Genomic DNA, 25,067 nt, shown 5'->3' on the forward strand with positions numbered 1-25,067 from the left:
CTGCTATTTTGAAAGCATTCCAGGAGAACAAACACACTCTGTGTTAGCTTTATGAGAAATTACACGCTTCTAGATCCACTACTTTATACTGAATATCTTACTCCTAATCCGTACATCAACTTGTGTAATTGTCTGCTCAGACAGTAGTATTGATTACTTGTAGACCGTGTTTAGCATATTAACCAGGATGGTATTAAAAACAGACCCCAGATTTTACATAGCTATACAGTGAAATTTAGATCTGTATGTCTCAGAGACGCATTCATCTATATTTTCTGGTTTTGAATATGACAGCAATATAACATGACCTTATTCTTAGCTTCGATCAAGAATTAGGTGATGCAAAGTTATTCCTGATTCCTTTAGAAGTTATTGAGCATTTTTCTTGTCAAAGGGAGTGAAAAATTGTTTTAATCAATACAATACCTTCAGAGTACAATTACTGGGTAAACTGTTTTATGTTATTGATGAAATAAAAGTGGTTTTCCCTGCTGTGAATGCTGATAAACAGAAATGGATTTTTGTTCCCATGCAGTAGATTTCCCAACACCAAAGACAGAACTGGTGCAGAAGTTCCACGTCCAGTACCTGGGCATGTTACCTGTAGCTAAACCTGTGGGTATGTAACACTTATTCTCAAGTGACTTCCAAAGTACCCTGCATAAACTCCAAGGGCAGGACGCTGCTCGCCAAGTGTAAATGCATGTTTTTCGAAGGGTGAGACATGAAGACATCTAGTATTCAGGGCCTCATTTGAACATGTGTTTTGCAACCAGGGTATTTCGGGAGCTGCCAAGAAGGCAGAGGGTTTTTTCTACTGTTTTCTCTGAATATGAACCCTGCTGCTAATGAGAAGGGCCCTAGAGAATTGAAATGGTGCAGCAGCTAAACAAGACGCAATCCTGTTTGTTTTGAGCCAGAGGCACCTGTTTTGTTTCTGCAGTTGAAGAAAACCAGCTTCACAACCCTTCCTTCCATCATCAAATTCATTTTAATAAGGAGTCCAAAACAATCTGTTTTCCATACTGCTATGTGAAAATAAATATTTTGTTCTTGTTTTACCTATATATTTATTTTTCATTATCACATTTTCTTCTATTTTAGGAATGGATACTCTGAATAGTGCCATTGAAAGTCTGATGGCTTCCTCGAGCAAAGAAGACTGGATGCCAGTTACCATGAATGTTGCTGATGCTACTGTCACAGTCATCAATGAACGAGTAAGGCAGACTGTCTCATTTAGAACACGCCTAACCTAATGCGAGTGTTGAAAACCAGGAACACATAAACACTAGTAGAAAGAGTTCATTTGTACTAGAATTCATTTGCTTATCTTCCATTTTATTTCTTTCCAGGGCTGTGAATCTGCAGAGGCTCTTACTGCTCGTATCAGCTTCAGCTTTATTTACCATTCCAAGCATGTTCTCAAAAATATAAATTACTATAAGTATTCACTGGATAATTATAACAAGTTCAGTGTTATACTTTCTAGGAATTTTGAGCCTGAAACATCATAGGCTAAGCCTTAAGTAGCAATCCTAAATTCTAAACTGTACTTACTTGATTCTTGGCATGGAAGCGAAGAGTAATATTAAACTCTGTGTTTCACATCGCTCTCCTTTTGTAGAGCATTTTCTGTAGAGATTAATACGATGAAACTTTGAAAGAACATCTGTTGATGAGGTCTTAAACCAACACCTCTGTGCCAGGGCAGTATCCTTTGGAGTCCTAATAGCCATATATTTCTTCACAAAACAAGCAGTGCTTGAAATGCTCACTGTGCCCACTGCTGACGCTCAAAGCCTTGGTCTTCTGCTGGCAGCCAAGCAGGGGACATCCGGCCCCGGCCCGAGCACCCTGGCTACGTGCCGATAGATACCAAGGAATTCCACGATACTGCATCAGTCTCTCCCCGTTTAATCAACTTAAACTTGGAAGTTCCACAGAATATCCAATAGTAATGATCAATCCTTTGATTCGTAACCAGAATGAAGAGGAAATCATGGTGGAGTGTCGTGTGCGGTTCCTGTCCTTCATGGGAGTAGGCAAGGACGTTCACACGTTCGCCTTCATTATGGACACAGGAAACCAACATTTTGAGTGCCACGTTTTCTGGTGCGAACCAAATGCAGGCAACGTGTCAGAAGCTGTTCAGGCTGCTTGTATGGTAAGTGACCTTCTTCAAAGGCACCTAATAGCACTTAGATTTTTCACTGCCTCCATAAATAATCCTCTTTCCAAATTTGCAATTACATTAATTTCAATACAGAAAAAGAAAAAGCAGACAAAACTAGGAATTGGGATTCTGATATATTGGATTAATTAAAACACAAAGTTTTTAAGTTTGAAATGTCAATTTAGTGAACAAGGCCCCTTTAATCATGTCCCCTCCTAACCTCTGCAACATCTGTTTTAAGTCAGAAATCTTTTCTTTTGCTACACAAGTTACCTAACGCTGGAAAAACATTTTGCTGGGAGTTGTGTTATCCAAACCAGTGACAATGTAGCGAAAATAACCCTTGTTCAAGAACAGCTGAACCCAGAAAACTTATTTTTTTAGTTTTCAAAGGGCTGTTCATATGATTCAGTATGTAATTTAGTGCTAATGAACAGTTTCTGCCCACAAATTGACAGACCAGTGTCCCATTAACTTCAGCTGGGCTGTTTGTCACGGCCAAAATGGAATTTTGACTGTATTTCATGAGAAAGTATTAAGAGCGTATTTAAATGCTCCGTGAAAGCATTGGATACAGTAAGGACTGCAGACTGGTTTTGCTTTGTTGCAGTTGCGGTATCAGAAGTGCTTAGTGGCCAGACCTCCTTCCCAGAAAGTCCGACCGCCCCCACCTCCTGCAGACTCGGTGACCAGAAGAGTTACGACCAACGTAAAAAGAGGAGTCTTGTCCCTCATTGACACTTTGAAACAGAAACGCCCGGTCACCGAGATGCCATAGCTGCGTAAGAGGGAAGATTCTCCTGACGTTTAACTGAAGATAACAGTAGCTACACTAAGGAAAATGAACTGACGATGTCTGGCCTTCCATTTCAAATTGCTGATGCTTGGTCTTCAGAGAATTTACCCTTATCGAAACAATGTTAGACAAGCATGTTCTCTCGTTCTTGCCACCATCGTGTGATATGAAAAGAAGCATGAATAATTTTTTTTGCTGTCAGTGAGTTACATCATGAGCAATGGAAGGTCTGTTTGTTTGTAAATACATGAACATTGCCTAAACTCACAAACACACACACACAAAAAAAGAATATGGCCACATCCCTCCCAGTGAACTCGTGCTAAAGTCCTTGGAGTGAATGATGCCTGAGTTGATAGTTTCACCGTCTTGAGCTGGATTTGTCACAAACCAATCTTAAATCCTACAGCACTTGGCTCTGTTTTCAACACTGGAGTGTAGGTACCGAGTATTAGCTACCATCGAATTACTGTAGATTAAATACCAAGTTTTATTTTTTACAGAACTACACCTGTTAGTTTTAAATTGTTCGTCAGCATTGGTCTAGCAACCACTTTGACGTCTCCCTGACATGCTTTTGAATCATGGTGTCATCATTTCGTCTCCTGGTTATACATTATGGTCTTAGAGAAGAATCGTGTTTAATATGAAACCAACGCTGAAAAATCTCAGAGGTGTTTTCAGCGATTGAGTTGCAGGGTGATCCACTGAAGCTTTTCAGCTTTACGTCTACAAGCGCACCTGTTGGCTGTTAAATTTATTCTCCTAAATCTGTCATTAGTTCATCAAAAATACCATTTGTTTCACGCAGGGCTCATACCAATCAGGAGCAAGAAGGAACTAGTCAGTAATTTTACTATCTTAAAACTTTTACTGAGACTAAACTGTTCCATACCCGATCCATACGAGTGTTTGACGAAATGTTCGATTTAGCGTCTGCTTGCACCGTTCCCCCTTCCCCTCAGAGTTTGTTGCTGAATACTTAACATGCCACAGAAAGAACCATCATGTTCCTCGTTATTTACAAAATTCCCTGAAATTTCATTACTTTTAATGCTCTTGTGACAAAATAAGAGGGCTGTTTTCTCCCGGGATAGTGCTTCAGGTGGTACAACCCAGTTTTAGTGCTTTTGCTCCAAAGGCGTCATCCAATTGCTCTGATCCCCACACCACTTCCCGCAGCCCCTGACAAAGCCAGCCCGGTGCTGCCCCTTAAAATTGTACCTCAGGCTCACGTTCAAACGCAGTTACCCGTCTTCAGTCTCTGCCTCTGACGTCTTCTGTCTAGACCTGCAGATTGGTACGCATCTTGGAAATGGAACAGTAAAGATATTTTTAACTAGTGTTAAAAATGTTTTGCCTCCATTTATAGATGTGTTCCGAATTCTGAACTGTCCCCCAAGACTGCAGATCTGGTCATAACTGTAATTTTAAAAGAACATCGTCAAGGTTGTTATTACAAGACCTCTTTTATTTTACTGTGTGAGAGACTGTTACAAACAAACTATTATCTTTTTATTTCCTTGTTTAAAGGAATTAACAGCAGCACCTGGGCAAAGCAAGTTAGGAACACAAGGGGAAAAGAATGAGGATTCCAGAAATTTCTGCATTGAAAAATGCAGAGAAATCATTACACTAAACTCGGCCTGCTGTATGAGCAGGTGTCAGCTGAGTGCTAGCTATGCAACTGTTGTCATTAAATTTAGCTCTGGAGAATACCCTCTGAAGAGTGGATCCTCCACCGATCTCGCGTCTCTCTCTGACCGTGATTCTGCACTGAAGCAATGGTTTCCCCTCCCAAGGCTCACCACCTGCTCATCTGCTGTGCACCACCTCCTTTGGCCAGCTGGAGGAGAAGCTGCTCATGGCAGGTAGGCAGGAGAGCGGGCAGGCGTGGGGATGCCAACAAACCCGCTCCTTCTGGCACTACCAATGGTTTGAACCGCCCACGGGGCCAGATCTCGGGGCGTGGAGACGGCAGCGTGCATAGGTGCTTGGCTAGTTCAGCATTGATCCCTGCGACCTCTGCTGGGAGCAGCAGGAAAACTCACTTCCTGCCATGGCTGCTGTCAAAATGGGTGGCTTTTGGTAGAATCGTGAGGTTGAGAGAGAAAAGCTTCCTTATCCATCATCATGCTAGCGAGTCAAACTTTATTTTGTTTTAAATTACAGAAAATACTTTTGACAGAGTCATTTTAAAAGTTCCAGCTGGAAGCGCCAGGATTTGGGCTTTGCAGCTGTTCAACGACAGTGAATTCTAAACAGTAGAATTAAATTTTGTAGTTGCATCTGCGCGGTGCTCATTCTCCCCAGGAGAGATCCGGAGCCTTTAAAACTAAGCCAGCGCTTGGCAAACAGCAACGTGCAGGTTCTCCTACATGGGTGGTGTCAAGGCTGTGAACATCTAGTGACCTTTCACTAGCAAAGGGCGTGCAATTGCAGGACGGGCTGAGGAGAAGACAGAAAGGTGTTTGCAAAGCCGTAGGTCACTTCCCAATATATGTTTTTAGAGTTTGGTGTCTGTTAACAAAAATGCTGTTGACTTTTGCAAATATTTAAGTGGTGCGCTTAATGGTCTTGGCTATATGTGGCCTTTTTGCTTCAGTAGAGCTCCTTCTTCTCCAAAAGATTAAAAATACACCCAGGTGTTTGCGGAATCAGAGCCTAATATTGCAAAGCCAGTTATCTTTTGTTAAACAATATATTAAGACACTTTTTTTCCCCATGGCCAAAAAAGTATGTATGGGGTACGTGTGTGTGTTGGAGCAACTGCCGCTGTTTTAGTTGATGTTATCGCGACCCTTCAGTTATCTATGCATTTTTTTATAATACCTAGTGATTCTGTAGGCAGGCAGCCATGTTCACTATGCCTTGTATGTCTGATGCCATATTTTAAATTAACCTGTTAAATACAGCTTAAAATATTTTTATTTTATTTATTCTATTTTTACTGAAATATCCTGCATTATTATGTTGATGTATTGTCTTTACTGGACGTGCTCTTGTAACATTCTCCACTCTGTACACTATAGGTTGCCTCAAAAAAGGCGGGCTTTGTAATTATTTGTAGTCACATTTTTATTGACGTCTGTAGGAAAACCATGTAAAGCAAAGCTAATTTCTTAATTTTTTTTTCAATGTGAGTAGTAAGTTAGAGGCAAGTATCACAATGTCAGTCATGTCATTAGTACGCTCCCTTGCGGAAGCAAGGAGACTTATATTCACGGTCAGCAACTAACAGATAAAAAAAAAGCCTTTCTTTCGCAATCTGCAGTGCTGGCTGTAGGTTTTATTTAAGCTGTTCCAGCTGGAGGGGAGCAGCGGGGTGGGGGAGACACAAGGCTGGTGGGGCCACCTGCAGGGCGCTTAAACAGGAGTCACAAAAACTGCGTGGAAGGGCAGGGAATCCATTCGCAGCAAAAGGAGCTCGTAGTCACCTCTGCCTACTGCCGTCACCTGCCCTTTCCTGACAGAGGAAGAAAAGCTGCGGAGCATCTCATGGCTTACCCCACTTCTGGGTCATCGAGAGTTCTACATCCCTTTTCTTTTAATTTTAGCAAACGTTTCATAGATCATTTAACTGGGGATCTGAAATTGTTAGTAAATCACCCACGGAAAAGAGAACTTTCTTATTTCAACAGCTAATATGGGCTCAGCCTTTACAGCATTACCATTAACCCCATTACTCCTTTCTCGGGCAGGTTAATTAATACATTGCTAAAACTTGGGCTGTGCAGTCAGCAAAAGCAGGTTTGATTTAAGAGCAGGAAGAAGGAAACACCCACCGGTTATTAGCAGAGCTCGGTCTCACAGCAAGCACCTGACTGACCCCGAAAAGGACAACCTTTCCCTGCTGTTGACCACTTCTCCACATTTAAATGTAATCTGTTCTGAGAATAAATTTAGCTGCATAAAATGACTGTCTCAACTGTTACTGGTCCATGAAGTCCATGAAAGTGGGAGATTATTTCTTTTGTTCCAAATTGTGGTGGAGGGGAGGGAAAAACAGACGGGTTGTTGAGAGGCAACAGCAGTACAATGGACTCATCTGTAAAGCTGCATCAGCGGGTTTGAGTTGAAAATTACAAGTACCTCGCTGGAGTACAGCAAATTACTTACATAAGATACAGGTGTACTGTAAAAAGTCATTGAGCTGACTCAGCCATTGAACTGAGCGCACAGGCTTCTACCTACAAACCGTCTGCAGTCAGCCCCCGGCGTTGCCACCAGGTGTTGTTCTGCTGACCTGCACAACCAACTTCTTCACAACCAGCTCGTCGCTGTTCTTGGCAAGACAGGGAGATTCGGACTGGTGTAGCCTCTGTACGACTCCTGAAAGCAAGACCAGGCCAACTGTGGGACATGACGGTGCGTATTACGTTAAGTAGTGCAGAACTTCTAACATAAGACACATGTATGTTCATTTAGAAGTATTTTTAATTACATTTAATAAATGAATGATACAGATTTTGATTTAAAAAATAGTTTAGTTCTCTAACTGCAGAATCTCTATTTTAAGCACTTAGCAATCATATTGAAAAAACCACAGATCTCCTTACTGCCCATTCCTTTCATCTAACATGTAGAATATCTCCTCCTCCAAGATGGTTTTGAAATAAAAATGGGGATTTTTATTTTTTTTTCAGTTCTATACATTGCATGCATAGGTCTAGACGTAGGTCTAGATTTATCCCTACGAGTTGGTTTCAGAAACAAGAGTGGAGGGAGTTCATCCTGTTACTGAACAGGAAAGGAGGAGGGGTTACTCGCAGGGACGTACAGCAGGTGAGCGATGCCTTTGAACAGGGCAGCTGGCTCAGAGTGAAACGCCAGAAGAAATTTTCAGTAATTCAGTGAAGCAGCAACATTTGTCTGATGAACAAGAGCCAGCTGTCTGCGCTGCTGGTGTAGCATCACTCGCATCCCTTCTTCTAAAGGAAGCGCTGAGCCAGCTGCATTGACTGGGGTGGGTGAGGAGAAAAAGAGATGTTAAAATGTTTTCTCCGGATGGGTCTACATCCAGTCTCAAGTAGGTTAAGATTCCATACCATATTGTTGACACTACTGGCAATGCTCTTGCCAAATATCTTAAATGATTGCCTAGAGGAAAACTTCTCTTCTGGGCCACGGCTGCGTTTGCCGTTCTGTATTGCTATGCTGCCTTTGTTTCACTTCTGCAACAGTAAAACCTAAATAAATACAGCTCTTCGGGTTCCTCTTACAGTCATTCCATCATTGTTTGCCACTTTCCTTCTTTATACTGTCCATATTTAACACTAAATCAGGTTCTTGTTAAAAGTATCACTATGTGTCCCTTTTATCCTCTGCTCAGATTACAACACAACTGTAGATATTTAAACGATTATTTTATTTTATATTTGCTAGCAAAAGAGAGGAGGTTAGAAGTCTACAGCTATTTTGACAGACTACTCTGTGTTCAGTCACTATCCGGCTGACTAGCAATACCATTTATAAAAATAACTTACTTACTTTGCCAGTCGCAGCTCTTTTCAACTAAGACTGCTTGTGTTAAGCAAGTTGGTGCAAAGCAGTCGTGACCCGTGACGTGGGCTGATATGACCATTATGTTGACAATTCAGTATTTTTAGCATGAGAATATAGTTTTTCATTGTTACTATTTTGAAGCACACCTGAGTAGAAACCAAAGGAGCAAGTACCAGAAAGCCTGTGCCAGGGCTTTCACATCCTCAGCCAGCTGTCTGTACAAAAGTGCACATCTACTTTTAGAAATAAAGGTGAGCTAACTGGCTTTCTGTGCGGGACTTACTTTCCACGTGTCACAGTCTAAATAGTAACTTACAGAAATGGTATCTAGCACTTGTAAAGAGAAATAGCCCCATCAAATTGAAATTGAGTATTCCTACACATCTATGCAGGTCACAAGGGGAAAAAAAACAACTGTATACTTTAACTTGTCACTTGAAAGTGCACAGCAAGAAGCTGTAGTTTTTTTGATCTCACCCCCTAATGGTCTGTCAGCCTTATGCCACTGTGCTGCATTCCCTTTAAGTGTAGTTACCAGTTTAAAACTGCTAACATGGGTATTTCTGTGCAAATATCCCAAAATATATCGATTTTGCACAGCAAGATTATCCTGCATACAGATATACTGTAATCTAAGCGTATTAATATATACAGGAATCTTTACCCTTTCTGTAAAGGTAGGGACGAAGTCTGAAGAGTCTTACAGCCATGGTCGAGGCCGGCTGAGCACCGTTGGCTTGACCGCTCTGGCCAGAGGTGGTGGAAGTACCCTCCCACCCGAAGGCGGCGGAGGTACCCGACCACCCTTTGCTCCAGTCCAGCCATGAAAGCAGGGATGAGTTGATGTCCTGGGTTTGTTTTCTTGCCGACTTACATATGGCGTCATCACTGGAGGCAAAACAATCTCCACGGTCTTCAACACAAGCCTCTTCCGTTCTGCGTGTGCCTTTCTAGCCAGTGTCTGTCTCTGACAGGCCTTGCCCGTAGGTGCCACGGGAGATGTTTGCTTCCGCGCTCTAGGCAAAGCTGTGTCTGAGACGGGGTTGAGGGGTTTCTTCAGCTGAGGGTAGCTGCTTGTTAGGTTGACGTTCTTTTGTTGTATGTCACTGACTGCTTTAGGCAGGGAAACTTCAGCCTTAGTATTAGATACAGTTTGACGGTGAAGGAACTCTGCAATCTTCAGCTTCATACCACCAGCAGTAACGTTATTTCTGCGTTGTGTTACTTTCGGTTGCTTTTTCTCCTCTTCCTTTGATTTTTCTGCAAGAAGGCCTTCTAGTAGTCCTTTTGATGCAGCACGAGCCAAAATGTCTTTAACAGACACATTTTCAGAAGAATCTTTCTGAAAATTTCCAAGGAAAAAACAATAAATCTAAGCCACAACACAGAGCTGCAAATTCCATACTGTAATCCCAAAATTCCTCAGAATTTAATCCATGAGAAATCTATGGCAGAATCTAGCCGAAAGACTTAAGTCACACGTGATAAATGCTCACCAAACTATTTCTTCAAGACATTAAGAACGTGAGTGCTGTGACAAATGGTAGCTGAGCATTTGCTTTGACTTTGCCCTCTACAGTAGTACACAGCTCCCACGCTGACGCGCGCTCTAACTCATCTGTAATAGCACCCGGGTGTGTGTGTATCAGAAACAATTACTAAAATACTGAAATATTATCAACAACATTAAACAGGAATATTTTTCATGATAATGAAAATCCTTTTTCATGATACACAAACAAAGAACTCTCAAACTAGACTGCCTGGGAACCACGTCAGTATCCAAAGATGTAAAGAGAAGCAATGGGGAAGAAACTATTTACAACTAGCCAAGAAGAGGGGTAGGTACCTGAAAACCAGAAATTTCAGTTGAAAATATGCTTCACAGTACACATTTTATGCCTCACAGAAAATGCTTCTTTCCAGAGCCACCTAAAAAATGGCCTTTGATGCCATGAGGAGCAATTGTTTCTGTGTGTTAGAATTTGACTCAAAAATTATTCAAAACAAAAGTGTTTCTGTGGAGGGAGAGAATATGGCAGATATAACTAAAACTTACTAGCTCAGGCAGCCAGGCTAAAAAATATTCTACATTGAGAAGAAGTCAATAATAGGTAACTTGAAAGGCGTTTCGTGTGTGATTCTCTAATAAAATCTTCCTCTTCTAATTCTCCCCATGACATAAGCTTCTTTCAAGCGCTGTAATTGCAGTATGACAGAAAGTGGTACAAATAATCAAAACTCCTATCTTTAATTTCCAATGAAATTCTAATTAGCTCCCCCCTTTCCTCTTGTGAAAAAAGCCCTACTTTTCTCAGGCGCCCCAGGAAAATGTTGATGCTCAGAGATGCAAACTAGCCCTTTAAGGCCTTTCCTCAGGAATCATGCCAAGACTTTCCCGTTTACTCAGCAAAAGCCCCCTGCCTTTCAAGCCAGATTTGCATATGCCTTAGTTTTGGAAGGAAACATATTCATACCTATTTTAGTCAAATTATAATGAGGTTTTAATCCCTCCAGGTGACACTGTCTGCTTGGATACTGGCAAATCCTGGTGACACATACAGACATTAACAACTAACGCGACTGAACACTACTTATCAGGAGTCTAATCAAGCTGCGTACTTCACTCCGAGGTGTGACGGCCACAATATGTTTCCCCTAGACGTTCCTAGCACCGGCGCGGATCAAGAAACCGCTCTGATCACAACCAGCTCCAGAAGAAAAGGCACATGTCGGAAGCCTGCACTCCGCATAAAACTCTGGAGGTGGCACATTTCGATTGCTCACCTCTCCTTTGTTCTTAAGACAACTAAAGAACAGCCAGGATTTTTATTTTTTTTTAAATCTTTAATTTCATATATTCCTTTGTGGAAAAATGGCGATACTCTTTTTCTGTGAAATGTTTTTAAATGGTCGTTTTCTTAGCTTACCTTTCTTGCTAGAATAGCTAGAAAACAGCCACTGGAAATTTCTGATGGCTCCATTTTGAAAAAGGTTTCAGTGGAAGGCTCTGAATTCTTGCAAGTAGAAAAAACAGGAGGAATAAGCCTGTAAAAAATAAACAAATGACCAGAAGAATAACATTTTAAGAATATAAAAGGAAATAAACAAGGATATATTAACAGTAACTTCCAAATTATGTCTTTTAATGATAGTCTTATAGAGGCTTATCTTAATTTTAAAAAACTGCAATTCAAGAAGACATGAGAATTCAGCTTTTTAGAATTTATTCTGGTTTTTCCATTTTTTCCAATAATTAGCCACCAGATAATAAATATGTGGGAACCTAATTAACTATGTTCTTTTGCAGGTCTGTTATTCCTGGATTATCAAGTTGTCCATGAAGTTGGGGAATGCTCTGAAAACACTGAGCAGTACACAGAAATTGTAGAAGTGCTGACTTTGAGTTATTAACGATATGCTCATAATAAATAATATATCAATCTAAGCTAAAAATCTTAGGTTAGAAAAATTTGCCTATTTGTAATAATTGAATGCTGTTTTTCAAATTTACAGTTCTGCAATGCATCAGGAAGGAAGGAAGGAAGGAAGAACCAGCCTTTTCTCACGTTCTCCCTGTATTCCAGTAATCCCTACCTGTTGTTATCAGGCCTCAAGGACTTGGCTCATAAAGTTGCTAAATTCCTGCCAAGCTGTTTCAGTACAGAAAAATACTATCAGAATGTCCTTAAGCATCTTTTACCCCCTCCTCTTCACCTTGCTGCGGACTGTAAGATACAGCCCCTCCTCAGTGCTCCGCTGATCCTCTTGAAACACAGCTTTGCTCCGAGATGGTTACAGAGAAATACATTCAATATTTGTAAGCAATATCCTGGTTTGGCTGGCTTTCCCATTTCTAATGGGAAGTCCGCAAAACTGTTTGTTCCCAAGTTTTCACTGTAATCTGGATTTTTTTTTGTATGTCCCTCTCTGGATTTTTTTTGTTATGTCCCCTGAAACTTGGTAAAACAGACTACAAGGCCCACATCCTCCTTGCATTAGTAAATAAAACACTATGTCCTATGACATAGGAGATTTTTGCTTTTAGATCAGGTCATTCAATGCAAAAAAAAAGACAATCTTTATCTTGACTGATGTATACAGATTACTGTTACCAGGAATCTCTTTAACAGATGGTCTGACCCTCAAAATTGATGCAGAAATTAACTCAAATTTCATAGGCCAAAGGGCCTATCACACATGAATGGTTTAGATTCTCATCTATACCCACCCATTTGCCATGTGTACCCTCACGTAAGGTAAAGCCTTTGCTATAAACTGTCTGTCGCATCCTCAAGGTAAACTCAGCTTAGACAGTGGGTACATGTTTGAAATCACCTTTACGATGTCACAGTCCTAAGAGCAGCTCTATGCCGCCAAACTCCAGTATGGCCTTATTTTGTCAGGCAACACTCCAGCAGTGCAGAGTAATCCCAAAAGATAAAACACACATGAACACAACTGGCATAAGAGTTTCCTGAAAGCCCCGTATTTTCTTGGAAAAGGAAATTAATATTAAGTAGATGTGATGATCACACAGGATGTTTTATTAGTATAACTTGCCTCTCAAAACCACTACTGTGAACACAGGGGCTAGTAATTCTGCAACACGTTTTTTCTTTCTATCCTGCATCCTTTTAGTCAAGTAAGTTACCTAATTCATTCTAAGGAAAGCGTACCGCAAACTGTGTAAGTTGTACGTGCATCTTAAATGGCTTGAGCTTTCATCTTAAGACAACCATAATCGCACTATATATTTTATTTATGGTGTTCTATTACTGCTCTGTTTATGCTGGTTTCCAGCAGCTTTATCGTAGCAAGAACTATGCATGAAAACATCCAAGATACGCGTGTGACAGTGAAGGAGAAACCGATTCCGGAATTGTCAGTTACGAAGTTCAATCAGTCTTCAGTCACAAATTTGCTCAGGCCTGCAAAAATCCTAATGTAATTTTTTTGTCCCTTTCTTACCATCGGAGATTGCCTTGTATTTGAAAGTAAAAGTATAATTTGGTGGTACGACAAGACTCATGTTTCTGCAAAACACAACAGATTTTGTTTTGGCTTCAGGGGGAGGGGAGGTGTTTTAGACAAGGGGGGATTTTTTCCTGAAAAAATTAAAGCTCCAGAAAAAAAAAAAATCTCAGAATTTTTTTTAACACAAATTCTGTTATATGTATCATGAATGTATGTACTATTCACATTTAAATAATTCAGAGACCATTATGTTCCAAGGTCCCCCTAGTTCTCCCCATAGAGTAACAGCCGCATAGAGGTCAAGGCAGGCAGACTTCACAAATTTAAAACCCAAAGGAAAACACAGTTTACAACAAGAGTCCATAAATGCTTTTGGACTAGCAGAGCATCGTCGGCATGACATACCTTGATTTCATCCCATTTAGCATAAAAATTCAAGCAGGCTGCTCTTTTCTATTGGTGATTTGCAAGAAGATGCATTTTGTTGTACTGTATCTTAACATTGTGCATAAGATGATACCTATTTTTAAAATTCTTTGGAACGGCCCCAGTTAACACCATTTTAATCACGCAAAATTTAACCACACTGAATTACAATGAAGGTGGTGGAACACCGGCCCAGGCTGCCCAGAGAGGTGGTAGATGCCCCATCCCTGGAAACATTCAAGGTCAGGTTGGACGGGGCTCTGAGCCACCTGATCTAGTTGAAGATGTCCCTGCTCGTCGCAGGGGAGGTTGGACGAGATGACCTTTAAAGGTCCCTTCCAACCCAAACTATTCTGTGATTCTATGATATCTTGAGCCACAGTACCTTTCCCCACGCTGGCCAAGTTATTAACATAATCTAAGATAATATAAAAATTTAAAAATACAGTATCATTCTCCTGTGCTTTTGGCAACATAAACTCTTTTAACCTGCATCCTGTAATCAACTATTATATCTCTGTGCAAGCAAGTGCCAACTGTTTGCATTTGTCTGCTATGACTGAAAGGAAAATCCAGAAAAGTACCCATCAGTCTTTTAACAATTGTTCCAGCTGACGGGGGTGACAGCTGACAGGTTTGAACTACATATAAATTGTACAACACACGTAATTTTTTCATACATATTTGTATTTGTCATGATTGCACAGGATGTTCTCTTACTGTAACCTGTCCCCCCCCAAAAGTCATTCTTCTGAATACAGGGACGAGCAACCCTACAGCAGAGGTTCTTATTCTTCTGTATTATTTTAAGACTTGGTTTCTTTTTCCTTTGAAACTGGTTGTTCCAGGTGAGAAGCTGAGGGGATGCTAGCAAGTTCTAGTCTCCTTTTTATCCTAAACTAGCTTCGTTCTCTGAATACCAATGGGATGAGAGCAATAGCTCTATCAGAAGCTCACCACAATGTTATTTCCAACCAGTGATGCTTTCCTCCCATCTCAATTTCAGATGGGAACAAAAATATTAGATGAAAGAGTCAAGAGGATGCTACTTAGTACTCTCCTAACGTCAAAAGGAATGGAATGAGAGGAGGCAAAAAACTATTTTCAATGTTAAACATCTAATGCAAGACACAGATCAGCCTAGGATAAGAATTATGCTACAATTTAAAGTTATACTTAATTTTTCCATAGACAAAACTACTTATTCCATACCTATATGGTTGCAGTTTGTTTCCTTCCACTCCAGATTCCAGTGCTTTTTTCACTACTAGTTCGTTTTCTTCTGGGTACACCGAACAAGTGCAGTAAACAATAGCTTGTACTTTGGTAACTACAAAACAAAGAAAAAAAAATTTTCTACTGTTCAAATTCTTCATACACGCAGAGGTTTAATAAGGACTGAAACCAGCATAAGAATTATGCTTGGACGTCGTTTTTACCAATAAAATATATCCTCCTGCACACATTAGCATTCCATCTCTACTGTTTTTTAATAATGAAAACCTTTTCAAATATTTGCCGATTTCAGCAGAAATTCAGGGCTGTATCCAGTCCTTTCACACAGCTGCCAAAGGAGGGGGGAAGAAAGTGGCAGCATGACAGTGGTGTCAGGCTACATTTACTTTTCCAAGGCAGAGTGTGACTAAGCCAGTTCTCTACACAACGCTGAAGATTATTGTATTAATGGATGGTGAATACTAGGACACAAATATACCTTTAAACTTGAGGAGATCATTATTTAGGGGGTTTGGTTACACACTTACGGATAACTAATAGAGCAACCAGTGTATTTTTAACTATATGAAAACCGGTGGCAGTACAGTGGACTTGACAGCACAAGATGTTCCCAGAAATCCAAGAGCTCGCACACTTACATTTCATTGCGTGCATCAACTCATTAAGCTGCCGCTCAGCAAGAGTATTGAGTTTATCCTCAGATACAGATCCTTGGAAAAGGTCTCTTAGCAATCCTGCATCTAAATGCAAAGAGTTGTAAATTTATTAATGCAACTTGTATTAGTGTCTTAAAATTCCTCTGTTTGTAGAAAACGCTTTGATAACAGACCTGTTTATTCCTGGAGCAGTGGGAAGGTAGGTTTTATGAATTAGAATACCAAGGAATGCCTCAATGGTTCTTTCCTTCTTTACCTTTACTTTACTACTGTCTCTTACTTGTTTCTATTTAATGAAAATTGTACAGTGTACTTATACACTATATAATAAAGGAATGTAACAAGGGAAAATTATATATACTCATTGGTATCTTGAAATAAGTGTTCTACCTATACTCTTTTTACTTTAAAAGAAAAACTATACATGCTCTGCTCCCCAGAATAACCCTCAAACTTCATACTATCAACTTGAAATTGCCTTTACGAAATACTCTTAATCCTTCAGTGCCACCTAGAAAGATTTTGTTTTAGGCTAAATACGTTCTTGCTCGCTTTTTGTGGAAAAATCATGTGTGTAATTTATTTCTTCTTTTATATTTCCATAGTAGCCTGCATATACATTACACATACAGAATTATGCAAGTTATTTAATATATATGTTTTATAGTAGTTAAAAATGTAAAAGGAAGAGTATTTTATAAAATTATATGATTTACGGAAGCAGCTATGAAGTCCAGACCACAAGACTTGAATACTATTTCTAGCAGAAAGTATAAGGTAGCTATTGTGTCAAACGTTACCTCCGTGTTCATTTACAATAAAGTCTATTGGATTGCCAACACCCATCCCAGAGCATCGTGGTAGCAGCAAAACAACTTTCGCATTTTGAAGTCTCGAGTCTGTTGGTTCAATCTCAGTGAAGTCTTCATGTAACAACTGAATATCTGAAAAAAAGGGAAAAACTCACAAGACTGCAGTGTTACACAGACTTCCATAAAGCTAGATACTCCAAAAGTACGTCCCACTGATTTCAAAGGGACTGAAGAACTAGACTTTCATTCCACGGAAAAGTCTGCTAACGGGATTCCAAAGTCCTCTTGTATTCTGTTCTGATTGTGTCCTCCAGGTAAACCAGATAAGTGCATGTGGTTTTGATTAACACTCAATTTGATTAAACAGGTGAAAATCAGACTGAAAGCAACAGCCAGGACACCAAGTAAATGGACCCAAAAATTCCCAGCTACACCAACCACTGTACAGTTACTACTTATATGGAAAACTTCACTGACACTTCAGGAGCCTGCATATCTGACGGTTAGTCTGCAACCTTTCATTAACGTGATTATAGCTGAGGAGCTGTCAGTTTACCCTGTCGAAAAAATAAGTTGTTACTGCCCTCCCCAAATCCTCAAACAAGAGATCTCTGAATCCCGACAGAAGTATGTCATATTTGTAGATATCACAAACATCTACATTACAATACTTCATGCATACCAACTGTTTTAACACCTACTTTCACATCCCATGGGACTGAACAAGTTCCTCAGTTCAGCTGCTTTTGCTGAAGATTTTACACCACAAACAAAAATTCTGGATGTGCTGTGAATTGTCAGCGCTGACATATGGGCAATGGTCAGATGGGAACCTACGTGAGCCACTATAATGTCATCGTCCGTATTCAACAGTGCCTGCGCAGAGTGTACAGCGAGGCTGCGAGACTTATCCTAGAAAATAATGACACAAAATTAAATCTGACCAACTAGTTTTGTTTCTGTGAGTGCCAATTTTCCTTTCCAAACTAGGAAAGGATTTCATTGTTTCCACAACAAACTATAAAGAGGGGAGGAGAAAAACAAATCATGGATAGCTGCTAATACAGAATTAAATAAAGTACAAAACCAAGCATCTTATTAAGTTAAACTCACTAAATTTAAATAATTTAATTCTGACTAATGCATACGAAAGCATAATATCTATAGGTGAAAAGAAATGTTAAGCGCCTATCATCCCCATAAGGAGGAACTCTTAATGACTGCCAATTCCAGAAAAGACAAATATAGGCCACAATATGCAAAATTCATCCTCAGCTCGAGAGAGAAACGCAGAACTATTCACACAGCTCTTGATAATTATAGGAGAAATTAAGCCCTTACAGATCAAAAACTAAGATTTTGCTGAAATTTGAACACTGAGGCAGATCTGAATACAGAAAGCGCATTTACAAGAGTAAGTAATCTCACACTACAGATGCTGAAGAGAGAGACAGATACATATCAAACATTATCTCCATCAAATTACTCAAAGAGGCAAAGAGTGAAGATGTGGACCATGGGTACCAAGCCTTGCACCAAATCTGTCAAATACTGGTGTTAAGGAAAAAAAAAAGAAAGCTAAACCCTGAAGTTCACATTAATGTCCACGTTATCTAGTTATGCCATTCAAGTACCACCCTACCCCACCACACAGAGACAGAGTTTTTGACGGTTCCATTTCCTGACTTTGAATATGCTTAAACAGTAATACTCAGAATTTGTTCTGGTGACCTATGGGGTTGTCATCTATGCTTCTTTTCTGTAAGTCTTCCATTCAAAATATACACATTGAAATGAGATATTCAGATTTACTTTGTAAGTTGGGTAATAAATTTTCAGGCTAAAATTGCCAGAAAATGCTACGCATCAAGTGAAAATGCCCTTTGAAATGTTTATGCTAAGCGCTCAAGAACCATCAGGCACTTTAGGTAATTTGTGGTTGTGTGTTGTTGCAGGGTGGCTCCAAACCACCGCCCTACAACAGGAACCTCCGACCAACCTTGCCTGGAGAGGCTAATGATGCCAAGTCAGGAAAAAAACAGTGGGGTTTATGGAGATTTAGGAACCACACTGCGCAAAATACAAAGAAGCGCCATCATTCCATCACAAATATGCAGCTGAGGAGGAAGAGATGTTATAATATCAGCATACCATTATCTACTAACTGGGGGTAATGCATGTAGAGTTACATGGAAGCTTTCCTCAGGTCTTCAGACTGCCTCTTTGACCACTTTTGATGTTTATTCCAACAGTTTTAAGATTAAATTTAATACATTTTACTAATTTAATTATAGATACCAACTATAAGCATTAACATTTGCAAGGTAAATTTATTAAGTGAATGAGTTTCTAACCTGATTATTAAAAACATCCAAAACCTTTTGAGTGTATGTTGCTGCCTGACTGATTTAATAGGACAGTCACACAATACATTGACCTCATTCTAGTGCAAAGCGTTATTTCAGTTTGCTGAATATTTCAGTATTACTCAAGGGTGACATCACTCACCTGCAGTAAGAGTTTGCAATCTGCAAAAAGATCTAAATTAAGCAGTTCTTCTTTAAGAGAGGAAGGAAAAACCAAGACATCGTTGCAATGTTGGTCCATACAGTATGTATAACAGTCTAAGTCTGACACAGATTCAACTCTTGTGAATCCCTTCTTCTTCAAATCTCCAAAAACATCTTGAAGGCTGTTAAAATATAATTCCGACCATTAACTATACAACAGTTACTTAAGCAATATAGTCCACATTGATTATATGGATTTTTGCCTTCTATTTTATTAGTGTGTGTATACGTAGTTGTATATAAAATGCAATACTGCCAAAGACAGGAGGGGAATTCACTCTATTTTAGGCATATAAGTTCTGGTTTGAAACAATTAAGTTAATAAGTCTGATAAAATAAATTAAGAAAGAGGCATGCATCTCCAGAGGATGATTCAAAGCATCAAAACATAAATGTCCATGTGCTCAGGAGACACCGTAGCAAATTTACTGCTGAAATAGGTTAGTTCTTTCAATTGCTTCCAATCTACCCCAGCTCACCAATTAATTTATGTCTGATAACTGAAATAATCCTTGTGTAAATGTAATGAAAGCATAAATGCTGAGGCTTGCAATTCAAATGTCATAAAGATTTAAAGGTATATACATGAAGACTTGTGTCTTGAAATACAGTTGCAGACAGTGCCATAAGCTTATGTGGTACATTAAATGTAATACTGCGGCTTTTAGTTCAGTCTTATTTAAGGGTTGCAAAATCACAACCAGAGGATATCTTGAAGGGCCTATAAACTAAGCACAGAACACTGATCCAAAACAAGAATATGAAAACAAAATTCTTGAAAACATAACAGAATGGATTACCTGTGTAACAAAAGAGGTAACAGGATAATCTCTTATTTTTCGTCACAATTTTACTCATATAGTTTCTTCTAACTTTATTTCCTCATTTATTTGGTGAAAGACCCACAAAAGCAAGAGAAGAGGAAGAAAAACTGTTTCACAACTTTTTTACAGTTTATGAATAGCATCACTGCGATATATAAAAACTACAAACAAACATAACGCATGTCACTGGATAAGCAGAATTTACTATAAGAAACTTAAATTACTGGTAATAATACCACCTGGAAACTCTAAAACAAGTGTGTAGTAAACTACATCATAGGTAAAACCGTCAATATTAGATGATACTTTAAAGACCTTACCTGATTTTAAATGTGTTTATCCAAACACATAAAGGTAAGGCAGAAGCCCTTTGTGCCTGCTTCCGTATGGTTTCTGGTAGAAAGCATTCAATTGAAAGAGCATCGTGTTTGATGCGACATCTTGCTAGCGCAGCTGCCAACTTGGTCCGAAAACTACAAAAACATAGTCACAAGTTCAGTAAGTTTTAGAAATACTGCATAGGACTATTGCAATAAACATTTATATTACAACACACTCTTGCTCAGAGACCAAAACCAAAAGTGAGGCCTGATTTTGCAAGCTGCTACAGAAAATACACAGTTACAGGACATTTTCTACCCCAGAAAACAGCAGATGCAAGGTAGTAGTACAAAGTTAAGACTGTTTCATTTAAATGCACATGGGACTGGAATTATGACGGATGACTCTCAAATACATCAATTTTCTCAGACAGCTAAAAAAGAAGCAAGTATGTTTTGCAGCTGTGACTTGCAGAATACAATCATCAGGGGTTTTTGTGTGTTTGAAGATATAAATACATATATGTGCAGAATGAGCGTTTGATGAAAGCTGACCTCTAAACGTGTACAGAAACAACACAAGCATGATGGCAACCAGGAGTCAGTTTTATTCTTATTACCTGAAGATCTCAGAGGAAATATTCCCAGTCTTTTCGTCCCACAAGCTTTATGCATAATCTTGATACGTGATACTTCAAAGCAAGTAAAAGTTGCTGGTGAGCTACTTCAGGTGTCAAGGTATATTACTTACTGCCCTCCAGGAATACCTTGCACTTATGATATTCATTAACTTTTTGGGTTATTCTAAATCCAGCAGCAACACAATTTCGTCCAACAAATGCCTGCTGAGTTCATCAACAGACTGACTAAATAAATACTTGAATAATATGTAAAATTATTATTTTACATATCCTCTTTTTTTCTTCTCATTATTTAAAATAATGTTTAACGAAGTTCCATAATCGTAGTATTGATAATTAACTTGATATTATTCCATTCCATGACCTCTTGACTCTGTTACACTCATATTTATGAATGTTTACTGAGTATTTCATTTCTTTTGTAAAATTGTACGGAAAAAGCTTCAATAAGTCCAAAAGAAGACACCTTTTTCTAGCAAAACGATCCACAATATAAAGACGGTTTGTTATCTGTATTTTTAACTATAGGAATATGAAAGTTTCCCTTCAAACTAGGTTCTCATTAAAAATAAAAACAAAGCCCACAAAATTTGAAGGTGAAAAGACATCTGTAATGTTGACAATTATAAAAAAAAAAGGCACCGGTTATACAAATCTGTATTTTTGCTAATATATATCAACAAAAAGTTCTCAGCATGTGTACCTGTATAAATAATGCTCTATTTTCCGAACTTCTGCTACAGGTTCCTCTTCATCAAAAATCTCTCGTGCTTGAAACTTTCGCTCTTGTAGGTCATAAAGCATCACAACAAGCAAGCTGGTTAATTCATCTGGCTGCAACACAAAAGCAACTGGATAGACAAAGTGACACAAAGCATGCCTTAATTCTGCAAAAACAGCAGTCTCCCATTAAGAGGCATTAAAATGACTGAAATGCTGATTTGTAAGAATATTAAAGTAATTCCTCACAGAGTTAGTAAAACACTGAGGAGTTTTTTAAAAACTCAGATACACAACCTAAAAGTTCTTTAGCTTATCAAAATTTAAAACATTCTCCAGACACACAGATAACATACTGTATCTTAACAACTTTTAATGTTATCAGAATTTAAACTTTGAAATTATTTTCTCCTCATAAAGTAGTTCCTTGAATAGCTAAGCTAACAAAAACTTCTTGTCTACCAATTTGTCTCCTGTGGGATTCTTCGGTATATAACAACTGATAAGCTCAGTTATAATAACCATTCTGCAGTTAAGACATATGTAAAATCTTCTTCCCGTGTCTAAATGTTTTAAAAGATGGACCATCTCCTTCTTAGGGACAGTAATTAACAGCACTTTGGTTACTTCTGTCTACCTCTTTTCATGAAATTCCTACAGTTCTTATGCCTTCGAAAATTCTTACCTTTCTCAGAAATATGACTGAAATTAGCTAGAAAACTCAAATTATTGGGGAAATACCACCAAACACAAAAAGACAGCACATAAGTCTTACTTCCTTACGAAAACAAGCCAAAAATCAAATCTGTTAGATCATTTGCCTGCTCACATCAATCTCCACAAATAACATTAGCTCAAATTCATTTTGTAATTTTCAAAGGCATGAAAGACTAAACTGGAAAGAACAGCAGACTACTCTGCCAGCTCTAGATTTTCTTTTCACGGCAAAGCAGGAAAGCATGTTGAGAGAGTAAGCTGGACCAATTTTTGCCAGTACAGTACAATATTTGTACACAATACAGTTTGCCCAGGAAATGAAACACGGGTTCAATGCATTCTTTTGTCTGATGGGGTTCACTCCACGCTTTACAACTCCCAGGGACGAGAAGGGAACATGGAACATGACTTTTTTCCCCACTCACACAGGGACACAGCTGGGACGAAAAGCACATGGACATGGAAAGGCTCATGGACAACATAACATCCAGTATTACACTGCAGTAAGCAGTTCACTCTCCTACCTTCTTTCTTTGAATCCTCAGAAAAGATTCTAATTACATCAACTCAGAAAATACAGAATTTATTTCCTCACAAAAGTCCTCACTTACTATTGAGTGGCACGGGTAAACACAACTATCTAACAATATTTCTTCAAGAAGATCTTGATCTGCAAAAAAAGAAAATATCGACAAGTTGCATTATGAAATCTACGGAAGTAAAAAAACCAAAACTTATAAACCACCAAAGAAAAAGCTGAAAGTTTAAACATCATGAAAATTTAGGGCAAATTCAATCACAAACACTAGCAACTCCAAACAAGCATAATTCCTTTACATGAAAAAGTATAGAGTTTAAATGTTTGATTTCACAAAATGCTAACACTTAGATATATTTAAATATTTGAGGAATACAAGTAGTCTAGTAGTAACCTGTGGTTTAACAAAAAATTCCCCAGATCTCTGCTGTCAGGCAGAAACTAAACATTTTGGTTTTCCATATTTTCTCTGCTGCATCATTTCTGTTGGCAATTCTTGGAAAAGTTTTGTACTTACATTTTAGAGCATTGAACGCCAGTTCGTAAGATACACGCTGGAAATACTCAGCTTTAAAAGTCAGCATGGGAGATACTGAGTCATCCCCATACCGCACCAGTATTCTATCCTTATGCTTTTTAGTATGAATGCCTTGAAAAATCTTAGCTGCGTTTATGTATACGGAGTCATGATAGCCATTCTTCTCAATCAGAGTCATTGTTCTTTTCTCAACAGATCCTTTTTCATCTGAAATTTTCTTTTCACTCAAGTCTGAAGTATCATTTGTAACATCCTCATGTAAAGACACCAAGTTACTTTTAGAACCTAGCATTTTTCCAGTTGCCGATTGTGTAAGTGCAAGTCACACTCCTGCTGCCTCTGCAAAAAACAAAGTTTGTATTGAATTATGACTTTTTCTTTCGCTAGAATATACTTTTCCCTTCATTTTCAGGTTTTCAATAGAATTTATTTTCTTTTTTAATCTCTAGTCCTGCAAATACATATATACTTATACCATCGATACTTCTACACGCCTATCATCTTACATATAGTAGAGAAGTATTTTTAATAGTTTTCTTACCTTATCTATTTTCAATAATGCAGATACAAAGACTGGTCACTTGTTTAAAAGAGGCCACTGCTTTACAATAAATGATCCAAAGCAGGCTATATGCAGAGATTTGATTCTCTGTGTCTAGTAAGAAGCATTATTATTGCAGACAGAATTGTATCTCTTACTAGGAATTCTCCTTTAATAAAAAGACACTACAGAAATTTCAAAGCAGACATTGTCTCTTCCAAAGAACCATCTTGAAAAGAGTTGCAGTGAATTCCACATGCTTGTCAACTATACTGCATATCTGTTCCTAAAAATGGATAATAAAGATCAACTAAGTGTTAACGTATTTAAGGTATTACCTGAACACCACAATTTTAAAAGCAGGAAATCCATTCTGACAGTCTTTGATGACATTATCCAACTCTCCATAAGCCCATGTGCATTTCTTAAATTTTCTACATGTCTTACATTAACAATCAAATAGAATCATAGAATCTTCATGGTTGGAAAGGACCCTTGAGATCATCAAGTCCAACCAAACAACCTACAATCTCTGTCACTAGAGCATGCCCTGAAGTGCCACATCTAGACATTTCTTAAACGCCTCTAGGGATGGTGACTCAACCACCTCCCTGGGCAGGCTGTTCCAGTGCCTGACCACTCTTTCAGTAAAGTAATTCTTCCTAATATCTAATCTAAACCTCCCCTGCCGCAGCTTCAGACCATTTCCTCTGGTCCTGTCATTATTCACCTGGGAGAAGAGGCCAACACCCACCTCTCTACAACCTCCTTTCAGGTAGCTGTAGAGGGCAATGAGGTCTCCCCTCAGCCTCCTCTTCTCCAAACTAAACATGCCCAGCTCCCTCAGCCTCTCCTCATATGACCTGGTCTCCAGACCCCTCACCAGCCTGGTAGCTCTCCTCTGGACACGCTCCAGCACTTCAATGTCCCTCTTGTACAGAGGGGCCCAGAACTGAACACAGCACTCGAGGTGAGGCCTCACCAGTGCCGAGTACAGAGGCACGATCACTTCCCTACTCCTGCTGGCCACGCTATTCCTGATGCAAGCCAGGATGCTGTTGGCCTTCTTGGCCA

The 25,067-nt window shown here is 39.1% G+C and overlaps 2 protein-coding genes across 27 annotated transcripts in view; one reads left to right on the forward strand and one right to left on the reverse strand.

Moving 5' to 3' along the window:
• APBB2 (amyloid beta precursor protein binding family B member 2) overlaps positions 1 to 8,738 on the forward strand; it is a 192,528-nt gene extending 183,790 nt beyond the window's left edge. For 24 of the 26 annotated variants that reach the window (XM_054202423.1, XM_054202427.1, XM_054202445.1 and 21 more), the window contains 4 exons: positions 536 to 619; positions 1,105 to 1,220; positions 1,988 to 2,167; positions 2,787 to 8,738. In XM_054202423.1, the coding sequence (XP_054058398.1) occupies positions 536 to 619; positions 1,105 to 1,220; positions 1,988 to 2,167; positions 2,787 to 2,954 (548 nt within the window). In that variant the 3' untranslated portion in view covers positions 2,955 to 8,738. The remainder of the gene's footprint in view (positions 1 to 535; positions 620 to 1,104; positions 1,221 to 1,987; positions 2,168 to 2,786) is intronic. The other 2 variants (XM_054202448.1, XM_054202433.1) reach the window with 1 other exon arrangement.
• On the reverse strand, positions 8,701 to 23,630 carry NSUN7 (NOP2/Sun RNA methyltransferase family member 7). The gene is made up of 11 exons (XM_054203036.1): positions 23,432 to 23,630; positions 22,988 to 23,046; positions 21,643 to 21,773; positions 20,299 to 20,451; positions 19,093 to 19,276; positions 17,286 to 17,496; positions 16,573 to 16,716; positions 15,755 to 15,856; positions 15,093 to 15,210; positions 11,408 to 11,525; positions 8,701 to 9,819 (listed from the first exon to the last, which is right to left on the reverse strand). Exons 1-11 carry the CDS (start codon positions 23,628 to 23,630, stop codon positions 9,178 to 9,180), a joined length of 2,061 nt encoding a protein of 686 aa, XP_054059011.1. The 3' UTR covers positions 8,701 to 9,177.
• Between the last annotated feature and the right edge of the window lie 1,437 nt (positions 23,631 to 25,067).

The sequence above is a fragment of the Rissa tridactyla genome, chromosome 5 (genome assembly GCF_028500815.1).
Source record: "Rissa tridactyla isolate bRisTri1 chromosome 5, bRisTri1.patW.cur.20221130, whole genome shotgun sequence".
NCBI lineage: Eukaryota > Metazoa > Chordata > Aves > Charadriiformes > Laridae > Rissa > Rissa tridactyla.